Source organism: Motacilla alba, chromosome 1A (genome assembly GCF_015832195.1).
Source record: "Motacilla alba alba isolate MOTALB_02 chromosome 1A, Motacilla_alba_V1.0_pri, whole genome shotgun sequence".
Lineage (NCBI taxonomy): Eukaryota > Metazoa > Chordata > Aves > Passeriformes > Motacillidae > Motacilla > Motacilla alba.
Window position 1 is genome coordinate 45,345,166 of NC_052031.1, and position 27,120 is coordinate 45,372,285.

Below are 27,120 nucleotides of genomic sequence, written 5' to 3' on the forward strand. Positions count from 1 at the left end.
TTAAATAAATAAATTCTGCATCTTCCTTAAGTAATCTGTTGCAGTACTTTGCTATTCTTACATTTACAAAATTAGCATATGTAGTGTAACCCTGATGTCTCTTTTGCCTTGACTTAAATCCAGCCCTCATGTCATTGCACTGGAGAATAGTTTCTCCCTTCCTTTTTATAGGTACTTCTTACATATTTGAAATTTGGTATTCCTCTCTATAGATGTTCCAGCATAACAGACTGTGTTTGCTGGGCCTCTGATTATTTTATCGCTTGCCTCTGGAGCCTTTCCAAACAAGCTACATTTTTAAGCACTCAGAACTGGTCACAGCATTTCAGCTGACTCAGATTTTACCAGGTCTGAATGGACAAGGAAGACTGCCTCACATGCTATGCTGACAGGAATTCCATTTAATGTGAATAGTCCTTTTTTTTTTTTCCCCTAATGCACAGTCTGTTAGATGGATGCATTTTGTATGAGATGCATAATCTGTTAGATGTTTCCCTGGTCCCACACAGTATCTTAGCCTCACCACCCACCAGAGAGCTGGATGTAAGAAGCAGCAGCAATCTGTTTGCATTCCTGTACCTCTGCCAAAACAGGTGCCCCCCTCTAAACATTCCAGATTGTTGCCAGACAATATCTCTGGCTTGCAGATATAGGAGTCAAAGTATTCAGAGCGTGGTTTGCACTAGTATACCTGACATGTGCAGGTTGTCACAAGACAGTCCATCTCGCTCTGCCCTGCCCATCCCTGCCTGTGCATTTCCCTCCTGCCACTTGGATCACATCTTGCAATGGCATTGCAGCAGCTGCCAGCTCAGCATGCAAATCTGGTGGCACAGCTACTAGATCCAACACAGGAAAAGCACCAGGAGCACATGGCCTGGGACAGGAAAGAGAGCAGGATCATCCCCTTTGGCAGCAACCACAAAGACTAGTGGTTCAGTTTAAGATTTTGTCAGCTCTTCTTTAGGGGGAGAGGTCACTGTCCCTTAATCAAAATCATCTAGTCATGTTTCAAAACTAAATGAAAGAATTAAATGTGCCTTAGCTACCTACAAAGTCTCACGCTCAATTTCCTATTGGTGAAGTGGGGATAATAGCTCTTTGACCTTACAGATGTTTTATCAGGTTGACTCCATTAATTCTGAGGCATCCAAGTATGCCAGTGGGTATTTGTCTCTCACCAGCATTTCAACAGACCATGTGCTTCTGAGCTTTTTGTCTCTTCCTGACTTTAAAATACTGCATTTTGTAACCTGACTGTTCTCTTAACACAGATGTTTTTTCTTATAGAATTGTTACTAGCTAAACATAGACAAAAACTTAAATCCACCTAAGCTTCAAAAAACAGTGGAGCTGAACTAATAGCTTATATATGGTAAATATAGCTTCTGTCTGTGTTTGACAGAAATAAATCTCCAAATAGTTCTGGTTTGGAAATGATTCAGTGTAGGAAACCACCCTGAAAACTGTCCATTTCATTTCTGCCAGCATACTTAAGCAGGAGCTGACACTTCTGTTTTTAATCCTTGTTGGTATAGGCCGTCGACTATCATAAGATCAGCAGAAAGATGCTTTAAAGCAGTTGTACAAATTTCTTTCCTTGCCTGGGGACAGCCATGCAGCGCTGGGCATCCCTTTATTCACCTGTATGTTCACTGCCTCAGGTGACACTGGCAGAGCAGCGTTCCCGGTGGCTGCCAGCTCTGGAACTGCTCTGGAAGCAGTATGCTCCATGATCCTAAGGCGTGCTTTCTTTCTTATCACGTTTCCCTTTCTACTCCAAAACCAGGCATTTCTAATGAGAAAACTAGAGTTATTAAAAATCCACCTATTTTTTCTAAATTAATCAAGATTGTGGAAGAGAAATAATTGATTCTAGAAAGTATAGTTATACTGTGCTATAATGATTAGACAACTGCTTATTTTATTTCTAGTAAAGCTTTCCAGTTTCCATTGCATTTCTCAAAGGGAATATCATTTTCATAGTGAAACTTGCCAAGACTGAATTAATACTTCATACAGCGTTTTTACATTTCCTTATCAGCTCAGTCTAAGACAAGCGCATGTCTGTAACACTTGCTTAAATGCCTTTGCTATGAATTTATAGTCTTTATGTTTTCTATTGTGAGACAAATGTTACATACGAATGCAAATTATACATCTATACTTCATTAAAGGCCATTTTCCAGAGCCTCCACTTAATTTAGGTTACTTTTTTGAAAGCACATATATAGAAAAATTATTTTTTAGCATACTGCAACATAAACCATTTTTCTTATTTTTATGGGCAGCATTAGAGGTTAGAAATCACAAACTTAGGGAAGCTCGAGCCAGAAATCTGAGACAGTTTAAAAGGCATTCAGTGTTTTCATGTCAAAGATAAATGTATGCTTGAAAAATCTCTTTCTCACGCTCAGGAAAGCTAAGAAATTCCAGACATTTGGGAGGGTCCTACAAAGGAAGGATTTTTGGCTTCTCCTTTCAGCATATTTCACATTTTTAAGCAAGCTTAGAACACTTTTTTTAATCACCGGAAATGGCCATAGTCTCACAACATTTTCACTTTTTTTCCTAAACTTTGCTTTTGTCAGCATTTATACTGACAAGTGGTAAACTGTAACTACCTGTTTCTCAGGTAGAGGCAGGTATTATGGTCTTTGAAAACCAGAACTTGCGGTTAGGGATAAACATTCAAGTACTTGAAAGCTTCACAGAAGGCATGGTAAAACAACAGTTCCATGCTCCAACCTTTACACAGCAAATTATTGAATAGGCATATGGACCAGAGACTTCATGTTTGTGAGTTTTTCCCCCCACTGTAACAACATTAGAAAGATTTTTGAGCTCATTGACAATGAACTTGTTCCCTTCATCCCTTTGACTGCTGCCTCATGCTACAAAATGTGACTTCCTTTTTCCTTCAAACAGAACAAACAATAAAGGTGCAGATCCTTTGCTGTATTAAGCTCTAACTGTGGTGACACCTGCAGGTTCCAGTGTCAATTATCATGTATTTGCACATTTAGGTGCTTTCTTATACTACTTTCCCTGTCTTTATCTTGACTGGAAGATGCCTTTTGGCCCCAAAGTGAGACAGTAACAAGTGTAGAACCAATAAAGGACAGTTTTGACCCAAGGACTGTTTAGGGACTTGGCTTCCCAGAGAAGTCTGTTGCTCCAAAGAAGAGTGACACTGAAGTATTATATCATGCTTCTTTAGATTTGGCTGCTTTGGAAGCAACTAGAGGTAATCAGTAAAAGAGTTCTGTATCAGTGCAAGGCAGTTACATCAGAGTAACAACATCATAGAGAAAGTAATTCACAATAAATACACTTTTTTTTTCTTTATAGTTGGGGAAAATAACTTTCAAAACTTTAATGGACTGTAAGTACAAACTTTAAGGAATATTAATCAGAGCCACAACCTCAAGTGGCTCCACAACAACAGTACTGGAGTTTGAACAAATAGCCAAAACATATAAGTTTCTGCTATCTTTATGCTTCTATGCCAGTTTCATCTGACAGCAAAAGCAGAAAAACACAGAACCAAGATAAGACAAGTCAGCCCATCCATTTGTTATGGCCAAAGCTGAACTGTGAGTGTAACTGTAGGGATTTACTACTTCATACCATATTCCTGTAGGGGTTTTTTATGCTACACTCAATGCATTAAAACCAGGCCTACCATCAATGTACTTAGACTTCAAGCTCAGCAGTTGTACTTCTTTCCACTCCTGAACTGTCACTCATAAGAAAAGCCAGCACCAGCTGTGTTGCAGAATCTGAACAGTGAGTTGCAAATGGTGCCTGCACTTTTCTAAGAAGTACTGTCAAAAAACAAGCTTCAAGGCTATCCTACCATTATTGTATGTGAGGATGTTAGATGGTGACTGTACCAACATTTTAGATTGTATTTTCACTATTAACTTTGGCTAAAATTTCCCAGACCCAGTTCCCCCTTATGCTGCTTTAAAGCATTTTAGACTTGATAGGAGTTAAAGCTGTTATTTTTTACATTAGTATGATAGCTGAAGAGTCTCTCTAAAGTATGCTGTGCAACTTGTTCTATGTCTGGAAAAGAAGCAAATTCTTAAAGGTAGAGGAATGACTATTTCCCAAGCCACCTAAAAGCTTTTCAAGGTGAAAAATACTATCTATGTTTTAAATTAGTACTATCAAAATTGAACAGGAATTAAATTTCCTTTAAGCATTTCCAAAACACCTGTCGTGTAATACCCATGTACCTGGTAAAGTTTTGGGTAAAATAGCTGAAAAATCTATAGAACCATCTAATTTGCTCTATTCAAGCTTAAAAGGAAGCCATAGTAGTCAATCCACATTGATTCATTACTTTTTACTGTGTACGTGTGTGATGTCAATGGAGGAAGATGTTTCTACCCACTGTTCAGCCTCGTTACCAAACCAACTAAACAGGTAAAGTATGTACACCAAGAACCGAGCACTTTCAGATCCAAATTATAATGAACTTCAGATGACTGCCACCTCACAGAGCTACTAGCACAAGGTAAATTAAATGCCCCAAGCTAAGCTTCTCCCTCCTCTTAATTACTTTGTTACACCATACCAATTCTTCAATGGGAAGCGTCAAGCTTCCTGTGGGTGTGTCCTTGATGTGTCTCGAAATTACCTACCACAAAAAATAATCCTCACCGCCTTCATCTCGCTGATATCGAGGCTAAGGTAAGGTAAATAGGAACAACAGGCACCAGGACAGCTCCATGATGGAGCACACAACCGTAGTGGAATTCCCCAATTCAGCAATTTAGAGCTCTTTCTGGAACACAAAGGGGAGTAGGTGCAAACACCAACAATCCCGTTTCACATCCGTGCCTGATGGGAAAATTAAAACAGCCACATTTAAATTCTTATCTCCGGTATACTACAAGGCAGTTCTCAAAAGCATAGGCTATGTAGTCAAATCTAAACACTGAACCCTTCCCGCCACAAACCAGAAGCAGTGCGTGTTCCCAGCGAGCAGCGTGTAAACACAGGAGGATTTAACCCGCTTGTTTAAACACTGTAAGACTGCAGTCTTGAACTCACTCGAACTTCCCCAGCAGGGACACACTTGTGACATTTTAGAAGTCGACTTTACAAATAAATAAATAAAACAACTACGCGCCTTTCAAACTCTGCGGTACTATAGATGCGAGTTCGGGGTTGTTTTTTTTTTTTTTTTGCGTTTAAGTCACCGCAACGGCGGTAGTCACACTAAGAGATTAGCAACCGATTTCCCGGCTGGATTCCTTCTGGAGCCCGCCAGCCAAAGGGTTGGGCGAGGGCGGTTATCCCGGGGGAGAGAGAGCTGCTGCGCCCGCCCGGCCCGCGGTGCCGAGCGCGGGAAGCACGGCTGCTCCGCCAGGGCCGCCGGTGCCTGCGGGGCAGAGGCGGCGGCAGGTGTCGCGGCAGGACACCGGGATCACGGCAGGTAACCGGGATCGCGTTAACCGCCTCCCCCGCTGCTCGCGACAGGGAGAGGCGCTCCCGGCGGCGGGGACACACCTGTCACCCGAAAGGGCCCCGGAGAGGCCCCGGCGCCAGCGGGACCCGCGGGGCGCGGGCGGCGCCCTCACCCTCCCCGGCGCCCGCGAGCGCCGCCCCACGCGCCTCTCCCGCCCGAGCCGAATTTAAACTGCGTGACTGTCCCTCGCGCAAAGCACCAACGCCGCTGCTCCCGCGCGTCCCGCCCCCTTTCCGCCCGCCAGCCAATAGCGAGGCCGCTTCGTTGCCATCCCCGCCAATCAGGGCGCCGCTTATTGCTGGCTGGGAAGAAGCGCTCGGTGCGCGCGCCCGCCCGCTGTGGAGCTGGTCCCTGGCGCGGAGCAGGCGAGTCCTCCTCCGCCTGCCGCTCCCCCGCCCCTTCTCCCCGCGCTTTGTTGGTGCCTCTCCCGGGAGAGCGGCGGCGGCTGCGGCCGGCGGCGATGCCCGAGTTCCTGGCGGATCCGTCGGTGCTGACCAAGGAGAAGCTGAAGAGCGAGCTGATCGCTAACAATGTGAGCCTCCCGGGCGGCGAGCAGCGCAAGGACGTGTACGTGCAGCTCTACCTGCAGCACCTCACCGCCCGCAACCCGCCCGCCCTCGCGCAGCCCGACTTTTCCAGCGACGAGGAGCGGGAGCCCACACCTCTCGGCGCCCGGAGCCGCGGAGCTGCTGCCGCCGGGCGGGTGAGTACCGCTGCCTCCTGCCCGCGCCGCCTCGGCTTCCCGGCAGCCTCGGGCCCGCTTTCCCGCCCGAACGGGGCCGGCCGCCTCCGCCCGCCGGCTGCGGCTCGGGGAGCGCTACGCCGCGCCGGGGTCCCCGCACGGGGTCGGGAGAGTCTCCGGCTGGGTTGAGGGCGGGATCGTGCCCGGCCGGGACGGTCCCGCCGCCTGGGGGAGAGGGGCAGCGGCGCTGCCGGGCGGCCGCCCCGCGTCGGGGACGAGCTGGGACGGCGGGTCGGTGGCGGGGGCCGCCGGCTGCTCCTCCAGGATGCGTCCCGCCCTGAGCGCCCTGTGGAGCGGCTGGCTCGGGGGGCAGGGGCAGCGCGACCGCGCGTGGAGAGTGCGACGGCTCCCTGACTGTAAATTGGGAAACCTTTTCCCTCGCTTGGCGAGCGGTGTCCTAAGTAGACTATTTCGTGTTGGAGGAGCGAAGCAAGAGAACTGCACGAGGCTACAACTTGCTCAGGAAAGAACTCCGGTCCGCTGTCTCGGCTGTACGGCAGCAACGCTGCTCGGTGTAAATGCCTCTAAATGAAAGGACGAAGCTGTGCGGGAACAGCTGGTTTGTTTCCCTTAATGAAGTGGACTGTTTAGTGTAAAGAGGGTCTGCGTAATGTAGATGTCTTGCTCGTAGCTCTAAGATGTGTATTATAGCAAAGCGCCTCTGGCGCCTGTTCAGTTAGTCCACTGTGCTTGTTTTCTTAGACTTTACACATGTAAGGAAAGAGGGGAAGCTGATGCCGTTTGAAATTTTTCTTTTTGGGAAACTGTGATTTCTTTCTTAATTTTTCATAAGCGGACTATAAATTTGCATATCTCGAGAAAGCAGTCTTGTAACTGATAATTGTAAGATGTCTGGTCTCGAGAAAAGGCTTGGGTAATGATTATCAGCTTCCGGAGTCCTAATGTGTGTGATAGTGAAACTATTTAATTGTATCTTAGATACTGTGTTTCAAAGGTCATTAGTTAAGGGAGTGCCGAGAAACGGAGTCCTTTGAAGGTCTTTCACTTTCACACTTTAACCTTCAAAAGCCCGAGAGAACAGTTTTGAATTAAAAAATTGAAAACTGCAACTTCAAGAGGAAGAGATCTCTAAAACCAAGTTATTTACCTTAACATCTGTCTGTTTCAGACACTTAACTGGCATTCACTGAATGCAGTTCCAGTGAAACAGACATTTCTCTGACTTAGAGTGGTCTGCTGATAGCATTCATAAGGCGCTTTTGAGTAAAACAGGATGAGCTTGAATCTGACTTGTTTCATGCTTGTTGGAGGAGGAACATCTCAGAACTGCTAGTTCCTATCCTAGATCTGAGTTTTCCTTTCCACAGTTCTTAAGTTTAAACAATTGTGGGTGACTTTTTTGATGTTTACAGAATGGGTGGTACTCCTACACTTTTCTTAACAATATCTGGAAGGCTCTGTGCTATTTGTGCTTATCTTGTGTGTTAGTATCAGAGCACTGTATCATCAGAAGTTCCAGAACTTTAGCAAATACTCTAGTGAGAGCTGCTCAGATTTGGGTCTGTTGTGCCCTGTGTTGTGTCGCCATCCCCTTGAGCCCCCATCTCCCAGCCAAAACAACCAGCTCGAACCAAAACACTCAGAAAAATCCCAGACAATACCTGCCAAGCAAAACAAAGTTGGATGATGTGTGCTTGTTGCCTCCTTTGTGCTACTTGAGTAGTTCTGCAACTGCTCGCAGCCTGAGTAACTGTTGTCCTTGTTAATGTCTTTTGGCATAAAGGTGTTTCTCTGATCTGCTGTCCTTCAAAAAGATTAGCACACGTGTCTCCAGAGCAATTTGCTCCCAGAACAGTTGGAAAGAAGAGGAAGAGTGAGGGAAGCCTGACATCCCAGGGGACTGGGATTCTAGTGAAAAAGCAAAGCAAAACATCTTGATGAGATTAAGAGAGGACAGGAGGGAAAGCACTCAGACATTTGAAAGAAGTTAGACATAAGGGGCAAGGGAGGAAGCTGGAACTGCGAGGATTTATGGACAGGATTGCTAAACTAAAAGAACTGGCTTTCCACCCTTCCTCTCTGTGCCTGCTCGCCCTTCCCTCTATTGCGAGCAAATAGTCGCTAGCCTCTCAGAGGCTGCAGCCCGGCGGAGTGCCGGTCCTCGTGCGGCAGGGCAGGCGCAGGGTGGGGCGGCGCGGGCGGGGTCGCGGCCCGTGCGGCGCTGCGGGCCGGACGCCAGGGGGCGCGCCGGGGCCGGGCCCGCGCTCCGAGCGGCTCCTCCTGCGGCACCCGCGGGCGGCATCGCTCGCCTGGCTCAGGGGTCCTGGAGGGGGGCAGGCATCGCTTTGCTTAAAGGGGCGTGAGCAGCAAGCGCAAAGAAGTCATCTGACTGAATGTCCATGCTGCAGTCGCTGAAAGCTACACCCGGTCTCTTAATACTGGCACGAGAGCTTGGACATGGCTGTAGTCATTAGTAATTTTGAACTGTTTACACTGTCATTTTAGTGGAGTTTGAATTTCTAAGTTCTGAGCATTTGGTAATGCATTCAGGTGCTTATTTTCTATTGATTAAAGCTGTGCAGAGACAAAATCCCATAGTTTGAATTCTGTTGCAAATTATGTGTTTTGAATCTGTCACTCTTCCGGCTTAGCTCTAGCCAACCCAAGAATGTATAGCTCACTTTGGCTACAATTCCTACCAGAACAGGAAAAGCTTTTAAAACCATGCCTGTTTGTGCTTCAGTCTGATCATATTGTCTGGAGGAGCCAGCTCCTCCTGCTCTGCTAATGTTTTTGAGCAACTTTTTTGCTAAGCATAGTGGTATGTGAGGACAGTGACTAGGTATGCAAAACACTGTTTTGCTGCAGCGTGAACCATCTGCATCAGAATGCCCCTTATCCTGGTTAGTTAGGGCTGAATGTCAGCAAAGATAGCTCACAGGAAAAGTAACTATAAAATTACATTTTTGCCTCTCTAGGACCATTATTTGTACCAAAAATATTGTCTTGATGCCGTTGTCAAACGGAAACTGTTCAGAGCTTAGAATGTGCAGATTATTATGACTGAGCTTGTTGTGTATTTCATGTCCTGGAAGAATCACTTCTAAAGCATATATTGAGTGATATTTTTGACCTTTAAAGTCATTATATGGAAAAGATCAGTCAAATGTCTCCTGTTAATGAAGGTATGATGAGAACATCTGGACCTGAAGGGCCTGTTTGAAAGGTCATACATGAGACCTATCAGGTAAAGATGTTTGGTTTGATGTGGGGGAGAGTTGTTTGTTTGGGTTGTTGAGGTTTTTTGTTCTAATCAAGTAGCCAAGTAACTAAAGAGCCAGCTCCAGCTCTTCATAGTCAGAATGCTGTGGTTGTGATATCTGTAGCCAAGGTAACAACAGCTTCAACTCCTTCCCTATTGGAAAAGAGAGGGTAATAGTAAAACTGGTGGTTTATGAAGATTAGGTTTGTGGAAAGTGTACTGGAGAGGTGAGGCAGCGTAAAGCATCTGTGGGTGCCCAGTGAAGGCAGGGAATCTCTTCGGTGTTTCCTGTGTGGCTGTATGTCTTAATTACTACGTGCCACACAAACGTCACCCAGAATACAGTTTAAATCCCTTGTGGCCTTTTAAAAAGCGCTCATCTGCTGGCTGAGAGAAAGCTGTGGGCAGCAGGGATGAGATGACCAAAGTAATTCTCACTACGGTGAGAAGTCCTGCCAGGCTCTTCTGCACCTTCAGACTTTGAGTGGGTGCATTTCCTTCACCAAGTAACATGGAAATTAGTGTCTGGGAGGAGAAGGGGGTGGAAGGGTTGAATACTCAGTAATCTCATAATTTGTGACTGTTACTGTACATAGGCTTGGAAACTTTAAGTCTGGCACTTGCTAATTAACGTTAAAAGGTAGTGAATTCTCTTAAGTTGTGTGTATCAGTATCTTTTGAATTGCTGCTGCATGATTTCCTTTCCATTGTTTATTTTGTCTGTCCTGTAGCTCTTGGTAAATATTGTCTCCAGGCCTTTAAGGTTAAAAAGTTCAGTAGAATTTGATTAAAAAAAAAAAAAAAAGGAAATTCTAGTGCAGGAAATGATTGTGTATGGTAGGTCTTTATTCCCCTTGTACTTTTTATTCTATTTCACAGTATAAATCTATTATTAACACTTTGCATATCCAGTTCCTTTAGCTCTCCTAAAAGAAATAGTTATTTGTTACCAGAGGGAACTCTGCAAACTGGAGAATTTAGCAGCATTCTGTAGGTGTGATTTGGGCTTTCTTTAGCCTATCTTAACCTCATTCAGAGAAAGCGTAAATAAGCACTGACCCTTTTTGTGTCTAGTGATGAAGCTGCACCTGTTTGGGGTTAAAGTCCTTGTGTTTCCTGATGTAGATGCCACTTAATTTGGGATTTGAATAGTTTTTGATGATGTCCCATAGTTGTTGGCTTTATTATTTAATGGCTTCTGCAACACATTTCTTATGCTTGTCTTTGGGACAGCACTGGGACTAGTACAGGTGCTTATGAAGTTTGCCTAATAAAGCTGGTCTCTGGCTGTTCATTTCTATTCAGCAGGAATGCCTGAGTTAAGGGGTAGGTTCTGAATTCTGCTTGCTTGCATTGTCTGCTCTTCTTGCTGGCAAATAATGTGAAGGCTTTTTGCTGTCAAGAGATGATGCTTGGAGAAGATGAACTTCTCTTATGCTGTTGTTTTTCTGTGGCCCTAGTACTGAGAATGCTGTGTGGCAGCCCCGTGCTTATAATTCACTTCAGTACTTGTTTGAAGAGTTAGTTCCTAGGCAATTGGAAACCAAGCCTGACAGATACCACTACCAAATTGCTATCTCTGATGTGAACAAATCTCTCTCAAGTGAAGTATGCAGATAATCTTCTATCTTCTGTTTTCTAGAAAATAGCAATGACTAGAAATATTTTTTTATGCTGTGAGCTCTGGGTCAGATTAGAACATCTTCAGATAAGGATTTATTGATTTTGGTATATTGTTGCAAAAAATATTTACATAGATTGGCTGTATTACTGCAAAAATATTTACATTGTGGGCAAAGTGGTCAGCCGCACTACCTTACATTGGCAAATTCTGCCACAATTTCATTTCAAGTGCTTCATCTCTGCACCACAGTAAGACAAATTTTGCTAGTGGTCTTAAAACAGGTAAATGAGAGTGTGGGTTTTTTGGGTTTGTTTGTTTGTATTTAATTTACAGTGTTAAACTTTTAAGCTTGCTCTTTTGATCTCTCTCATGGTGTAGTTCAGCAGACAAGTTGTCCTGATTCACAGGAAGCATAGTGATGCATTTCACTATAATAGTAGTGGTAATTAAATTTAGCGTTGTTGCTGAAATTGCTGCTGTCATACCACAGCTGAGGTGTGAGAAATTCTTCTATCCATCCTCCTTCTTCTAGGGACTCACCTTGTGGTCCAGTGAATGGTTAGGCAGCTTTCTGCTCCTGTTCTAAGGAGAACAGGTGTTCAAAAGTAAAAGCTGTGACCTTGCAGAACACAAAATGAACACATCTGGCCCAGTTATTGAAGGACACAGATTAGTTTCAACCTCCTTCATCCCTTCCCTACTCTTTTTGTTTGCTGAAACTGGCTGTTTTGATGATCTCTGTTTGGGACAGTAGTGCAGGGAAAAGTGAAATGGTATTTTGAAGGAAAGAAAACCACAAAGAAACCATGAGATGTGAGTTTACTCATGTTAGAGTACCCTGGTACTCATTAGTTACAGTTGGATTTCTGATGGCTAAAGTTTCTGTAAAGCATCTAGAATGCTGAGTAGTTTTTCTGGTGTATATTGTTGTAGTCTCTTCTATGGTCTCTAAGTGAACAAAGGTAGAGATACATTCCATTGGGATTCCAGTTTCTCTGAAGTGTCATTAGAATGTCGATCTCCTGCACTGTGGTAGTTTTTTTCTGAAATGTGGACTAGCATCTTGATTAATCTGCTTGGTGATGTGGGCAAACATGAGAGCTGTCATTCGTCTAAACAGATCTCAACAAGAAAACCCAGCATTTTTTTCAGAACTTTTTTGTGTTTGGACAGTCCAGTAGTGCAGAAAAAAAAAAACCCACATTGAATATGAAATTAAAGTTAATACAATATTTAACTTGACACAATGTTATGACCAACATGTTCAAAAGTGAATAAAAGTCTCATGCAGCTGCAGGTTGATTGTTTCATGTGTATGGCTCAATTGCTTCAAAAACTGTTTAGGAGTGGAATGACTGATAAAGTGAGTTGTAAATCTGTCTTTAGTCAAATCTGCTGCTTTAATGACCCTATACTTTCTTTGGACTCTTTGGAGTCTATTTCTTAAAATACAGAAATGGCATGATCCTTAGAGATTTCTGTTGCTTTTCAGCAGCTGATTTTAAGTTTATCATGCTGGAATATCCAGAAGTCAGAGGAGAATCTGGAGTCTCAAAAATCTGGAGTCTCAGAATCTGGAGTCTCAGAATTTGGGAAACCCTCATTCAGTCCCTGCTTAGTTTTAAAATACCAAGATATTTGAGGCAAGACCAAGCTTGCATGCAAACAAATATTGAACCTGCATTAATAGCTAGATGGATACTGTTAGCTCATGTAAATCATCTTAAAGTGTTTTGTTGCTATCTTATAAAATGCAGTGAGAAAAAGACCTGTTAATACTTACTGCGTGTTTTTATAGCCTATTTGTATTTGGAATTTTAGTCCTTTGTTAGTGCCAAAAACAAAACAAAACAAAAAAAAAACCCAAAAAAACAGATAGTCTCTCTGGACAGCTGAGTTAAGAAAAATGCTAAGTGTGGAAATTGTTTCTGTTTATATAATGCAACTTTGAGATACAAATATTACTTATTTCAAAGCAATATCAAGATATTTCTTAGTAAAGAGCATGCAAATCCTAAGCATGCTTTTTTTGTGTGTTACCTCTTCACTTTTACAATCCCTATTGTAGCAACAGAGGCTTCCCAAGCTGAAGTGCTATGATCACTCTGTTTGGATCGAGTGGAAACTGCTAATTTAGGAGTAGCATCTCAGCAGATTATTTTGATAGCCATCTGCCTGTGGTGATGGTGCATTGCCAAGTGTTCAAGTAGTGTTGCCAGAGTTGGGTTTAGAATTTTTAGTAGCAGAGGCCTAAGCAGACAAGCAGAATTTTGAAAATACGAGACTGTTTCTGATTTTTGGCTTTCCTCTACTCATGTTGTAATATCATGTAATCTCAGAGAGAATGACAGGACAAGTAGGAATAGGGGTTTTGGAAACTTGGCTGAAAGTATGTAGCTACTAAAGGACTTGTTCCATATCATTAGAGGAGGAAATGACCTATCAGGTAGAAAAATAATGCAAAGAAATGCCAATGTAACATAAATATTTGTAGTTTTGTGTAGTGATGGTGAAACGGCTAGAAGCTTACTTCTCCAGTCACAGGAAAACAATCCCTTCCCACTGTATGCTTGAACTTCAAACTAAAACACACGACCAGAATAATGAGTGATTTTAAGAGGAGACTTGTAATGGGTATTTCTTTCCTAAGCAGAAAACTTGTGCATGTTTTCTTAGCAGGTGTAAATGTTTGTACTGTTTCGCATAGGCTTTAGTAGTGATCATGGGCGAGAACAAAATTAATTTCTTCTGGGTTTATATGTTTTGTACTCTTATGTTTTCCTGTTCCCTTAGAAGAAAAAGATGTCTTCAGTATTAACTGGAAACACTGTCTCTCATTTCTCTCTCCTGTTCCAGAAAGCTACAAAGAAAACTGACAAACCCAGACCAGAGGAGAAGGATGGCCTAGATGTAACAGAGATGAGCAATGAAGACCTTCAAGAGCAACTTATGAAGTATGGAGTAAATCCTGGCCCAATTGTAGGTAGGTCAATTGAACTAGTAGATACTAATCTGTTTTATTTCTCACTATACCTCACTTGTGAAGTTTCCCTGATACAGTTAATTTTTAGTACCCGTACTGTTGCAATCCTACTTCCCACCTAGGATATTTTCATTGCACTGTTTACACTGAGAAATATTTAAGCATTGCAGTGGGCAAGTCTGCAGTTTGCTTTTCCTGTTATAGGCCAGCTGGAGATGTTCCAACTCGTGTTCTGAAGCTGTGTGACTATTAGTTAAAGTTCAGTGCTGAGGTAGTTAGGTCTTCTGATACAGTGGCTTAGAACTGGGCCCACTTTATAGGAAATACATCTTACATAATAACTTAATAGTATTGAGAGCCAAATGAGAACAGGGAACTTCCCTTTCCCTAGAGCATTTCCTACTCTCTGCATTGTGCAGTAATGTTTTCCTTTGGTAATGTTTTTTTCTAGCCTAGCATTCTGTCCTGTGTGCCGGCCTGTGTCAGGAGTAGTCCTGACACCAGCCTAATCTTCTGCCTTGGACACTCGTCTGTGATGTGAGATCAAAGTGCCTTGCCTTTCAGATTGTGCAGTAGCCTAATGGCAAGGGAATTTGATTTCACAACTCTTGAAAAAAAGATTGTTGTCTGTAGTATGCAGAGCCTTCTGTGGAATGTTCTTGAATCCTAGGTGGATGGAAGTGTCCATGACTGAGCCTGCAGTCCTGTGTGTATTCAAAGTCTTATCTATAATATTTTCAGTTAGCTGATTCTGCATGCCTTGCCATTCATCCTGTACCTCTTGGATAGTACTCAAGAACCTATGTAGTCTACTGGAAAGGCATTTACATTTGGTCTAATTGATTGCCTTTAATTCTTAGAGGTTATGGATTCTTTCTTGAAAGGCTGCCGTTTCTTTTAAATGTTGGTTTCCTCTTACCAGAAAACTTCAAAAGTTAGATTTTTTTTTTTCCTGCAGCTAACAGCTCAGGCACTAGTCACCTCTATAGATTGCCAGCAAAGTCCAGATGTGGAAGTATGTGCTAGACTTAAAATGTTTTAGACAGCTGTCCTTGCTTGTCCAAGCAAGCCAACCTGATGGCTAGATGGCAGCAAGCAGAAAGTTCCTCTGATGCTTATTGGACAGAATTTGCCAACAAGGCAAAGGCAGGGGCATTAATTCCAGGGTAAGGGAATTAGGAGAATAATAGAGCAATCTGCATGGAAATTGTTTCCCTTGCTCTATCAAATTCTTTGGGGTTTTTTGTTTGTTTATTTGTTTGTTTTTTGTTTGTTTGTTTTTTGTGAGGGAATAACAACTTGTATATTGTGGCATATGAAGCAGACTATCTAAGAAGCAGGTAAATTCCCTTTCCATAGATTTCCTTTCTATAACTTTCAGTGTACAAAAAGGTCTGAGTTTATCTAAGAATTCTCTTAAACTGATAAGTTAGAGGCTTTAGAGGCAGAGTTGTGTACCTGGAGGTGTGTGTGTGTATATATATAGAGAGACCCTCTGGGCCATACAAACTGATTAAAAATAAACAAAACGTTATGTTCAAAAATTCCCAAAGAATATGTAACAGCCAAGTTTTATCAGTCAAGTCAGGAAAGATTAAAACTGTTTCTTTAGCATATATCCTTCCTTGTTATAGCTACTACTAGGAAACTTTATGAGAAAAAGCTTTTGAAACTGATGGAACAAGGTCCTGACCTGAAGGCACCTGTGCCTCTCCCAGCGATTTCAACTACTGAGAACACCAGACAGAATGGAAACAATGATTCTGACCAGTACAGTGACAATGAGGAAGGTAAGACTCACATAAAACTTGCATGGGAACAGTTCAAATTATACATGAGTAATTCTTGCAGTAGAAATAACCTAAAGAAGTATGATCTTGCTGTTGGGTGAGGCTGTAAGATACTGCTGTGGGCTGTTTCAGTCATGTATTTGATCATGCAGCACCAGCACAGTGATCCAGGTGCCTCTTCTGGGAAAAGAAACTTTTTGCTACTGACCTGGTCCCTTATATCCATTTTTCCCCAGACTGAATGGAACCTGTAAATCCAATGGTTTTGGGAATGGGTTTGTTTTGTTGGTTTTTTTTTACAGGAATTTCCATGGACATAGGACAAAAAGGGGTGAAATACAACTAGTAATTGGATTGATCACCCTTGCATATTTGGGCTTATTTTTTAAATTTTATATCTTGCACTTTTAAGGGGGAAAGGATGTTAGAGATTGATTTATTAATGTTTGGGACAGCCAAGAGCCCAGTCACAACTGACAGCTAACTTCTTGTAATTACATATGCTTCATATAAATACTGAACTGTTCACACACTGGGAAAAAACCTCAAATATTCCCCTTCTCCCCTACAAATAAAAAGTTTTTTTATTAATAAATCTTAAATATGTTGGTGTAAAGCTATTAGAGTTTTAGAAAAGCAGTGGAAATAATGCATCCTTTTATTGGTGAGATGCCTGCTAACCACTCTTCTTTCTACTGCATCAAAAATGGGGTTTTATATAAAAGGACATATATTAGAGGAAACTAAGCTAACAACTTCAAACAACATTGACAAACTTCAATACCTTTACTACAATCAATAGTAGAATGTACTTTGGTTCAAGGAATTGCAATTTGATAGCAGTTTCTAAATGGATTTGTCAAGGATTTGTCAAGGCTTATCTGAAAGGTAGGATTTTTAGCAAAAAAAGTAAATACGTGGATCAGTGTTTTAAAATAATTTTAAGGTTATTCTTCAGAAGTCTTTGTTCTTATACATTTAATAGAGAAATATACCTGTTTCACAGCTTTTTAAGGAAATGGTAACTCATAAGAGTTATGTTGCCTCTCAAAATATTTTTTTATTAAAATACATTTGGTTTCAACTAGTCTAACGACCAGTAGTATTATAGAAACTAGTTATATTAAAACTGGTTGCAGATCCGAAGACTGAGCTGAGGCTTGAGAAGAGAGAACCTCTGAAAGCCAGGACGAAGACGCCAGTAGCACTCAAACAAAAAAGAGTTGTTGAACACAACCAGGTATGTTTGTCATAGCGGCGCGTTGAACAGCTAACTGCAGGTGATGTGCTCACTAAACACCTTACTGCCTTTAACATCACATTTGACCAAGTGAGCCATGCTGGTTTTTAAAAGCTCTTTTAGAAAGCCTGTTCTAATATAGCATGAAAATCTTGTGAATTAACTATAGTGGCTGTTTTTAGCATGTCTGATAATGTTCAAAGTTATGGTCTGCTAAAAGCTGCTTGTCTGACTTGCCAGCTGCTGTAGCACCTCCTAGAGAAAAATAGTAGGCAACCTTAACATGTTTAGTTTTGGAAACCTGGCAGATTAAGTCGCATGGACTGATGGCTTTCTGTTGGATGCTCATAATAGGAGTTGTTTCTCAAAAAAAGAAAAGTTAGGAAGAAGGGGTGTGGGGTTTTTTTTGGTTTTTTTTAACAATGTTTTTAAGTACATACATATGTATGTATGATTAGATAGCTACAGATATAGGTATGCATTTTAAATACTTCTGTTTAATGACTTATTTAAATGTAATATGTGAAGTAATGCCTATATGTATAGGTGTGTGTATGTATGTACACACACACGCTAGCTGTCTATGTAATATTTTTTCTTCAGCTTTGTTTGTAGCAGCAGTACTAGAGTAGACATGAATTTGTTGAAAAACTTCTCCTATGAAGAAAAAGAATAAATAACAAGTGTAGATCTCCTACCTGTATGTACCACCTGTTCTTTACTTATAAATATTAGTTCTGCTGTCTTGATGGAAGAGGGATTTTACAGAAGTACCTCTGATTTTCAAACTGCTGAACACAGGGTTTGGTAGTTGATGGCTGATCTGTCCTTCTGATGTGAAAGCGTCACTCAATACCCTCTTCCCCAGCTCAGGATACTTAGAGCCTTTAGAGTGTTGTTCATCTGTCCAGTAAGTAGTGGAGTTATGCTGCAGTAAAGGACTCGTAAAGAAACATTCAGTGACTCACAATCTGACTTGTTGATTGCTTGGTGTATTTTAGCAGATCGCAGTGATTTTTCTCAGTACTTTTTTAAATGCCAGATGCTTGCTATTTGGTGTGTGTGTATATGTATAAATATGCTTTAGCTATGGATGTCTCTTAAAGCGGGTACAATGCTGCTATATGACCTTGAGTAATGCAACACAGCTGTGGAGATCCATAACTAGTTTGCTTATTTTAAGATGGAGTTTTAGGGTGCAAGCTGGAGAGATTTTACTTCAAAAAATTAAAACATACACATAGTTCAATGCACCAAACATTCTTTAATTTGATCAAGCAACTTCTGCTTGTAATGGTCTCTATAATGAGCATCTTAATCATTAGATTCTTGTATTTCAAGAATCACTTTTTTCAAAATGGCTATTCTGCCAGAAATCCCTGTCAGGTACAGTGTAATAAAGATATTTAATTCTGCTGTCAACAAACAAAACTTGTAGTCTTCAGGAACTTGCTTACAGAATAAAAGAGATTTAGTGAGGTATTTTTGTGGCATTTTAAGTGATAATCTGTTTACTCAATTTTTTTCATCCAATTTAACTATATTAGTATCAGATCATTATTCTTTTGGCAATCTTACATGTGCGGTACAGATGCAATATTTTGCAACTTGCATGTTTTAATTACCAGGAGTTAATCAAAAGAATAATCAAAAACTTATGTAATTTCAAAACTGCGAAATTCTTCAGAAACTCTCTTTAGTTTGTCAAACCTTTTACTTTTGAACTTCTGATTGTTTCTTTTTTTTTTTTTTAATACAGCAAACAGACCAAACCACTTAAAAACCCCAAAACAAAACAGCCCCACCCACCCCCCAGTTAAATTTTGCAGCTGCTTGAAGCCAAGAACATCTTAATGCTTTTGGCTTGCAAATGTGTGTAGTCATGTATTTTGCTGAGAGCAAAACCAGAACGTGGAGAAGATTTTTTTCTTTCCTCCCCTTCTTCCTGTAGAGTTGCATTGTAGGTTTTCAGCAATGTGTCAAGGGTGTCAAGGGACTATACTCATTCTGCAGAACTATTTTAACTGTAATGCACTGTGTGGCATTGGCACAAAGATTGAGTGTCTGAAGTATGGTGAGGCTGAGCTGGTGGGCAGTGTGGTGTGAGCAGACTTGCTCGTTACCTCTAGGTACTGTGCAGCAATGGTTTTAGACCAGATATACGTAGCTTACAAGACTTTGTTTGTCATTTGGCATGGCTGGATGTAGCTGTTCTCTTGAGAAGAGTGCAAATAGATAGATAGTTATTAGGCAGACTGCTGCAAAAGAAATTGGGTGGGGAGGTTGAATATGGGTCTTATCAGTCAGTTAGCAGTGGAGGGCTGGATGAACTTGAGCTCATCTGTTTGTGTTTAATTACCTTTTCATAGTGAAAAGTTGGCAAAAAACCCTAATTTAAATACCCCCTTCTAATCCAGTAGTTGAATCTAGAGTAGGAGTTCAAAACTGAGCCTGACATGTCCTAGTAAATGGCATTGGGCAGAAGGAGGCAGGTTAGACAATGTAAATGTTAAGTAGCAATGTAGAACTAGTCTCTCCTGAAACTCTGTACAGTGACATTCTGCATGTGCTGTGTTCCCCTATTCCTCCCTCTATTTTTTTTTGACTACCTGTGTAGTAACTTGGTGATAGCTGAGGTAAAGTCATAATCTCTAGCTCCACTGCTCATGAGTTATCTGACAGTTAGAAGCAGATACTAAACACTGCTTGTGTACCACACTGTTGTAGTTTGGTTACATTACACGGTGTTGGTGTACCAAACATGAGCGTTACATTTTGATAGGGTTAGAGACCTGCTCTGTTGACAGTGAGGATAATTGTAACTGTAGACAACAAGTTTTATTTCTTCATTTTTGTCCGTTGACTGTTTTCTGCTGAAATCTGGATAGGTTTTATGCAGTAGATTCTGGCTTTTCCTAGACTTTTCATGCAAGAAAAAAATTGAAAGTTGGTACTTAAAACATATGATTAAAAGCATCTGAAGAAGAGAGGCAGTTGTCAGTAAGTGCTTCTAACTTTTGTAGGAAGATAAGTAATTCATAGTCAAATAGTCTGGAATGGGGAGCTCATGGTTACTAGTATGAGTGAATTTGCCTTTCCGCTTTCCTGAGTAGATTGTTGGAGTAGAAACACTCTGAAATTAGCATTTTTTTTCTCTGAGCTTCTAAAGAACACCTCTCAAATAGAAAGTGTATGGGGTTGAGGTGGGGAATTGTGATTGTAGGTTGCAGGAAGGAAGAGAATGCAGTGTCTGGTAAATATTAAGAAGGGGTTTGAAGATGTTTCATCACAAGTCTGTTAAAATTGTAAAGAATTTTGGAGAATTAGGCTGAAATCTACAATTCTAAAAAAAAAAATCTCAATCTATTTGGACCTGAGATCTGTGCATTTGTTTTATAAAGTACTTCAGTGACTTTGTCATGAAGTGAAACACTTGTGCTCCCTCTGCTGTGTATGTAGTAGCTGTTATACAGAATTTGTCATAGACCCATAAAGCAGCTCAGCTTCTAGTTTCACTGTCCCTTCTCAATCAATAAATACTTTTCAGCCTGTTCTCTTAACACTGTTTTGGGGCTGAAACTGTTCAAGTGAAGTCATTTCCACTATTGAACCTGTAACTGACAGTTGCAGTGTATAACTTTATTTAGCAATGAGTGTAACTTCCAAAAACTTGGTAATACATCACTATATGAGGTGTTAATGTGCAAAGATAGAAGTATTAGAAAAGTAATAATTTTTATTTTTAAACTTAACCAAATAATAAAGAAAATCTTGTATGTAATCTGGATGAAGCAGATCCACATCTCCCTTTCCATCTTGGCATTAGTTTTGAGGGGAATATTTGCTTTGAGCATGAAACTTGCAGTAAAGTATAGGGAATTATCTGCATTTGTTAATGGCTGTAAAAGTTTGGTGCTTCATGCTGTTACTTCAATTTGTGAGAGAACTGTATCAGGTTTGATTGTTTAAACCTGCTGTTATGTGAAAATTGTTAGTTTCATCCCTGTATGTGGAAACTTTTTAAGATCAGTAAGTGTCTCTCCCTGACCTCTGTGGCTGAAGATTAGTTCCTGTTGAAACATAGGTGGCAGTGCATAAACTGTGCCCAACTCTGAGAAAACAGAACCCTATCTGTGAAGAGAAAAGGTGATGCTTTCTACTTATGCTCATAAGTTTATTTTTGTATGTGTGTTTAGGTAGGAAATGAAAAGGGGACTGAAAGCTTCAAGTCTGCTGTCCATGACTTGATGTAATTCCTCATGTTAGCTTATTCTAGGGCAGTGAGCAAATTAGCAGTTTTTACTGGTGGGCATTATCTATTCAGTTCTGTATTTGAACAACAGTATGTTCAAATATAAGTATTCTGGTCAATGCTTCTAATCTAGCTAATCTAGCCAGCTGTTCATTATTAAATTTATTAGGATCCACAGTTTTTTGATTGTAGACATATTGCTTCTGGAGTATGCATGCTATTTTGGCTTTTGGTTGCGAGTATCCAATGTTTGGAGCTGGTTTTCATGTGTATGATCATGTGTTTGATGCTTGAATAGACCTATTCTCAAGATGGAGTTACTGAGACTGTCTGGACAAGTGGATCTTCAAAAAGTGGACCTCTGCAGGCATTTTCTAGGGAGTCTACAAGAGTGTCAAGAAGAACACCGAGAAAAAGGGTGATGAGAGGCTTTTATAATAGACAAGCTTTTTTTTTTTTCTCTCACTCTTAGGGTCCCAGTGGCTCTTTTATTCAATTGTTGTCTTTTGTTTGTTTTAAACAAACAGGTGGAAGCTACAGCACAGTTGCCTGTAGATGATGCTGTAATATCAGAGAGTACTCCCATAAATGAAACTGTATTGGCTGCAAGCAACGAGACCCTAGTAAATATGCTTAGTAAATATGTTTAATCAATTGTGGTATTCTTCTGTAAGATATCTTCACTGACAGAATCATTCTGTTTTGGACAAATAGAAGACTGTTTTAAGGAAAGTAAGACTATTCAGTAGTCTAAAAACACATACTCAGAGCCTGTTTTAGTACCTAATACTCTTCACTTTGAGATGGGACTGGGTCAACACCTAGGTCCCATCTAATGTCGTTTGTGGGGGGAGGGCTGAAAAGAACCACATTGAAAGCTTAGATACTTTCTTAATTTATTTAAGTACATGCAGAGTATTTGCTTTTAAGTTTGGCTTTTCTGAACTAAATAGCTTTTATGTTTCTAAATGGCTTAAAAGAAACTACTTGGAATGATAAGCAGTGTGTTTCCTTTGCTGATCTTGGAGCATCTTTTACATAACCTTCAGTTAACTTCTAACATGCATATATTTAATGCACATAAGGGTTTTGTTTTTTGGTTCTGCCACCTTGCCCCTTTTTCTTTTTGTATTTTGGCTGTTTCTGAGTTTGAACAATTTTGAATCTCGGCAGGTTGGCAATAGGGTGCCTGGAAATTTCAAGCATGCAGCTCCTACACTGTCAGTCAGTGAACTCTCAGACATGCCCAGAAGAACACCAAAGAAACTACTGATGACAGCTGAAGTAAATAAATTAAAACTTAGATTGCTCTTGCTTACTCTCTGTAAACAAAATTCTTGTGTGTATGTGCTTACTTCTTAGTACAGAGGGGGTGGAGGATGTCACTGCCCGGGTGACACCAGTCAAAATAAACTAGTGTTGTCACATGACATAAAACAGAATATAAACTTATTTTCATCTTCCCCTTTCAGATTTATGTGTGTGTGTGAAAATCTGATTTTCCTTTTCTCCTAAGACAAATGTGTTTTGATGTGTTATTTCTCCTTGTGCTGCTATTTTTCAGAACAAAATGTAGATTTTTTTTCTTTTAAATTCTTTCTAGCTCAAAGTAGAGTAGACTTGGGTTTTCTCCCTTTGAGCTTGTAAATCAGCCTATCCTGAAAAAGCACAATATGCTTTAATTTAGGGAATTAAGTAGTAGAATTACTTTAGACCAAATGCCTGAATTAAAAAAGCATCTGTAGATTCCTGACAGTTATCAAGAAAGAAGAGAATTCTTTTACTGTTAACCTATTCAAGCTGTCAAAAAATATCTCTCTTGGAGAACTGTCTAAAGCACTTGCAAGTATATGTAATTGTATTAATGTAATACTGTAATGTGGAATTTTACATTACAAGATGCTGTTTGTCTGTTCATGTAGCTCTAGATAAAGCTGCTATTAACACTTCATTTACAATATGACTGCAATGTAGACTTAGTTGTCAAATAGAATGTTGTGGGTCAACTTGATGTTCTATTCCAAACTGCTGATGGGGTTTTTCAGTCAGTATTTTACTGTACTGTACTGTGGTTTATTACAGCATACTGTATGGTTTATTACAGCAAGAAGAGACAGATTGCCCTCAGTGCTTTTTAAACCATGTTGGTCACAACCAGTCCTGTGATCTGCTCAACACAGCCATGATAGAGGTGATGGTTAAGTTTCTTTGATCATCTACATCATCGGCTCGCAGATGTATAGGATTTATACAACTTACTCTTTATCTTAAAGGAAACTGAGGCGATCACTGAATGCTTTAAGACACCAAAAGTGACTGGATGGCTGCCAATAATTAAGGTTAAACAAACTTCTAAAACCCAAGAAGTAAACTTCTTGAATGGCACTGGGTGACTCGTTCATTCTTACAAATGGCACATGGTAGTGGTCACTGAGATAACTATGCTGAAACTTTTTGTTTTGCTGACTGTTCGGCCTCTAACTGTTTTTGGTTTCCTAGGTGCTGGAGAGAACTACAGAAGAAAGAAGAGTAGAAAGGGATATTCTTAAAGAATTGTTCCCTTATGAAGTATCAACACCTACAGGAATTAGGTATTTCTAAGGTTTATGGGGGCTTTTTTCTCAGTTCTTGTAAACCTATTTAAGCTGAGGAATACCTTTTGATTTTATTGATAAATTTCTGAGGAATACTTTTTGCACTCTGGCTCAGTGGCATTCGTGACAGCCACCTATTCTTCTATTCTATATACATAGATTTGTTACCAAAACAGCTCCCTCTCTATTGAGATTGGAGGAGGGAGAACGGGGTGGCACTATAGTAGGAATTATTACTGGAATTTCTGGGTGGTGAAAGTTAAATGGAAATGGCTTTTCTGTGGTAATGACTTGCAATATTTAAGTTTTTGACAAGATGCAACTGCTTAGGCCTGATGTAAATTAAGGAAAGATCTCGCAGCATATATTTGAGTTTTCTTTTGCAAAGCAAGAAAGAACTTTCAGATGCCCTATTTTTTCCTTTAGGTGGCAGTCATATTGATTACTCTTAGCATGAATAAGGATGGCATCTAGGAAAGGCTATTACTTGTGCATTTTGGGGGTTCTTTTTCATCTTTATATTTAAACAAAAATTGAAGCAGGTAATTTTAAAACTTGCTCTGTTTAGAGGATATGAGTAAAAGTTTCCCCATGTTAAGATGTCAAATCGTCTCCTGTGTTTCCAGCGTGTGAATTATAGCTTCAATTTAAACTGCAATTGCATAAACTCTTAACCATAAGGAGAATATATAGTACCAGTTGCTACTACTGTAGTGCGTCTGCTGACTGCTCAAGTTTGCTCTCCTGTTTTGAGGTCTAGTTAAATCTATACCACTTTTGCTTTTCTTTTAAATAAAAATCATATATGTGTACTCCTTATATATAGGAACTTAGCAGTGTATGGGGTTTTTTTTAATCCTTGCTGCTTTGTCTTTTGGCTCCATGTATTGGCTTAGCCATCAGCAGATATTTTATTGGCCAGAGATAATCTTATGTTTAGAAACCCCAGTGGGGCTGCATAAGTAATGATTAAAAGAGCAAATAACAGGGAGATCTTTCTACAGTTTGATTGCTATGATCCTTTTTATGAGGATAGGGTGAAGTAGCATTTGAAGGTTTTTTTAGTGTTTGCTTGAACACCAAATTATTAACTTAACACCTCTATCTGTCAAGCTTCAAAAGTAGTATTACAGGTACTGTATTCACCAGAAATAATTCTTAGTTCTTTATTAATACTAAAGCTTCCCGATGTACTTTAGATTGTTCTTTTAAATATGCAGTATTTCAATTTGGTTTTTTTTTTTTTATTGACAGTGCTAGCTGCCGTAGACCAATCAAAGGAGCTGCAAGCCGGCCTCTAGAGCACAGTGACTTCATACTGGAGGAGAGTTACTCTAAGTATGCGCAAAAATATGGTACCTCGACTGACACCAAGTCGGAGAAACCACCAATAAAAAAAGAACGCCCTGTTCCTCGGTGGATAAAAGTTCTTCTCTTTGTTATTGTCTCAGTCTTCATGTTTTTGGTTTATCAGTCAATGGAAACTAATCAAGGAAATCCTTTTTCTAAATACCTGAATTTTGTCCCTTCGGGCGGTGCCGAATGAATATCTTTCTGAAAGGCACACCCAATTTGATCTCCTGTTTTTTAATTGTAGAGAACTCTTCTGCCCTCTCATCGGCTCAAGGACTTCTTACAAATAATGTGATTGGAACCTGATAAATTGGATATATGAAGAAAGATAATATTAAATGGACATCGGTAACTTTCTGGACTTTGGACAAGTAGGAGATCACTGCCATAGGAGTAACATTTTTTTAAATCTTTGAACTTTTTGTAGGCTTTATTTTTTTAATGTGGACATCCTTTAAATTCACTTTTGAGAAAATGTATATTTGTTTTTGCAAGAACTTGGAAGCTGAGAAGGGCAAAAATGTAGTAAAATGTGAAGCTGTGTTTTTAAAGCTTTTCCTTTGTACAGAAAAGAAGTTGTACTTCTGTCTCTAGACTATAGCGGAGAAGGATTTTAACATGGGAAAAGGAAAATGCATTTCTTTATGCATTTTTTTCAGTAACAACATAACTGAATTTGATCTCTTGGGATGTAGAGAGAGTACAACAACAACCTTTTCTGCAGATTACTGTAACTTTTTAGTAAATGTAACTGTAAACCTGTTTGCATTTCTGTAACAGTCTTAGTATCAGATTAGTAACTCTGTTTAAGTGTAACTTCATTTAAATGTATCCCTTCATTTTAGTGCTTACAGTGTTGTAGGAGCTGAATACAAATCTAATTGGCAAGAGATGTCTTAGAGGAACTTATTTATTAGTAAAACGTGTGGGAAATAAAAACAAGATCATAATAATTTGCTACTAAAACACTTTTTTGGGTCAGGATTGTTATCTGAAGCAGTCGAAATTCCAACATTAGCAGTGATCTTTTTTCTTTTTCAAAAAAGCGAGGTCTTTCCAACACAGCTTTATGTGATTATCTTTAAATATTCATGTAGAGAAGTATTCTCAAAGTGTGAAAATTCCATATGAAGTTTTATTCTTGTATGAAGAGGGCATTGCTGAATTTTCTGCTAGTTTCATCTTTTAAGGTGAGATTTACTACTTTCATGCCATTGACTATTTTTCTCAGTGGAAGCATGCTGAAACACTCTCTATTGTGTAACTTGGTTGAGCAGGCAGCTGACTTCACTACTACCAATGAAGAGTGATAAGCAAAAATCTTTTTAAAGTGAATGTATACATTTTTGGTGTGCTTAAATCTGCAGCATACAGATGTTCAGTCTTATTGCTTGGTACAATATTGCAATAAATCATACTACTTATTCTTAAAGTGCTACTTATAAAAAGCTGAGAACATTAGTTAATAGTCAATATCTTTTTACTCTAGGTACAATTATTGTGTAGACTATAGCTATGGGGAAGCTTTACTTTCTGTGAACTTTGGGACAAACATGGTAATTCGTAGCAAAGCAATAGTTTTGGGGTTTTTTTCCTGTTTAATGTTTTTTTTCCTTCTAAACTGCTTTTTTGAGTAATCCAAATAGCTAAACTTGTGTCCATCCTGTAGGGAATTGTAACATAAGACATTCACTTTTGGTGTCAAAAATGGAGAAAAATAAAAATGATTTTAATGTGTGTGGATTTTCCTTATCAAAATAAATGCATTGCTGAAAGGCAGCAAAAGCAAGACCAATGATGTATCAGTGGTTTCATTTTGTGCTGCTACAGTCTTCCA

At 40.1% G+C, this 27,120-nt stretch overlaps 1 protein-coding gene across 6 annotated transcripts; it reads left to right on the forward strand.

Annotated features, from left to right (window-relative positions):
* Positions 1 to 5,794: 5,794 nt before the first annotated feature.
* TMPO (thymopoietin) lies at positions 5,795 to 27,078 on the forward strand. 6 transcript variants are annotated; one of them, XM_038155869.1, is made up of 10 exons: positions 5,795 to 6,185; positions 13,928 to 14,054; positions 15,689 to 15,844; positions 16,984 to 17,084; positions 21,635 to 21,754; positions 21,864 to 21,959; positions 22,510 to 22,620; positions 23,441 to 23,527; positions 23,836 to 23,927; positions 25,185 to 27,078. In XM_038155869.1, the coding sequence occupies exons 1-10, from the start codon at positions 5,943 to 5,945 to the stop codon at positions 25,474 to 25,476; spliced, it is 1,425 nt and encodes a 474-aa protein (XP_038011797.1). In that variant the 5' UTR covers positions 5,795 to 5,942; the 3' UTR covers positions 25,477 to 27,078. The 6 variants fall into 6 exon arrangements, with proteins under 6 accessions (XP_038011797.1, XP_038011793.1, XP_038011792.1 ...); XM_038155864.1 differs by lacking the exon at positions 23,441 to 23,527 and having other exon boundaries at positions 5,798 to 6,185; XM_038155865.1 differs by lacking the exons at positions 22,510 to 22,620; positions 23,441 to 23,527 and having other exon boundaries at positions 5,797 to 6,185.
* The last annotated feature ends 42 nt before the right edge of the window (positions 27,079 to 27,120 follow it).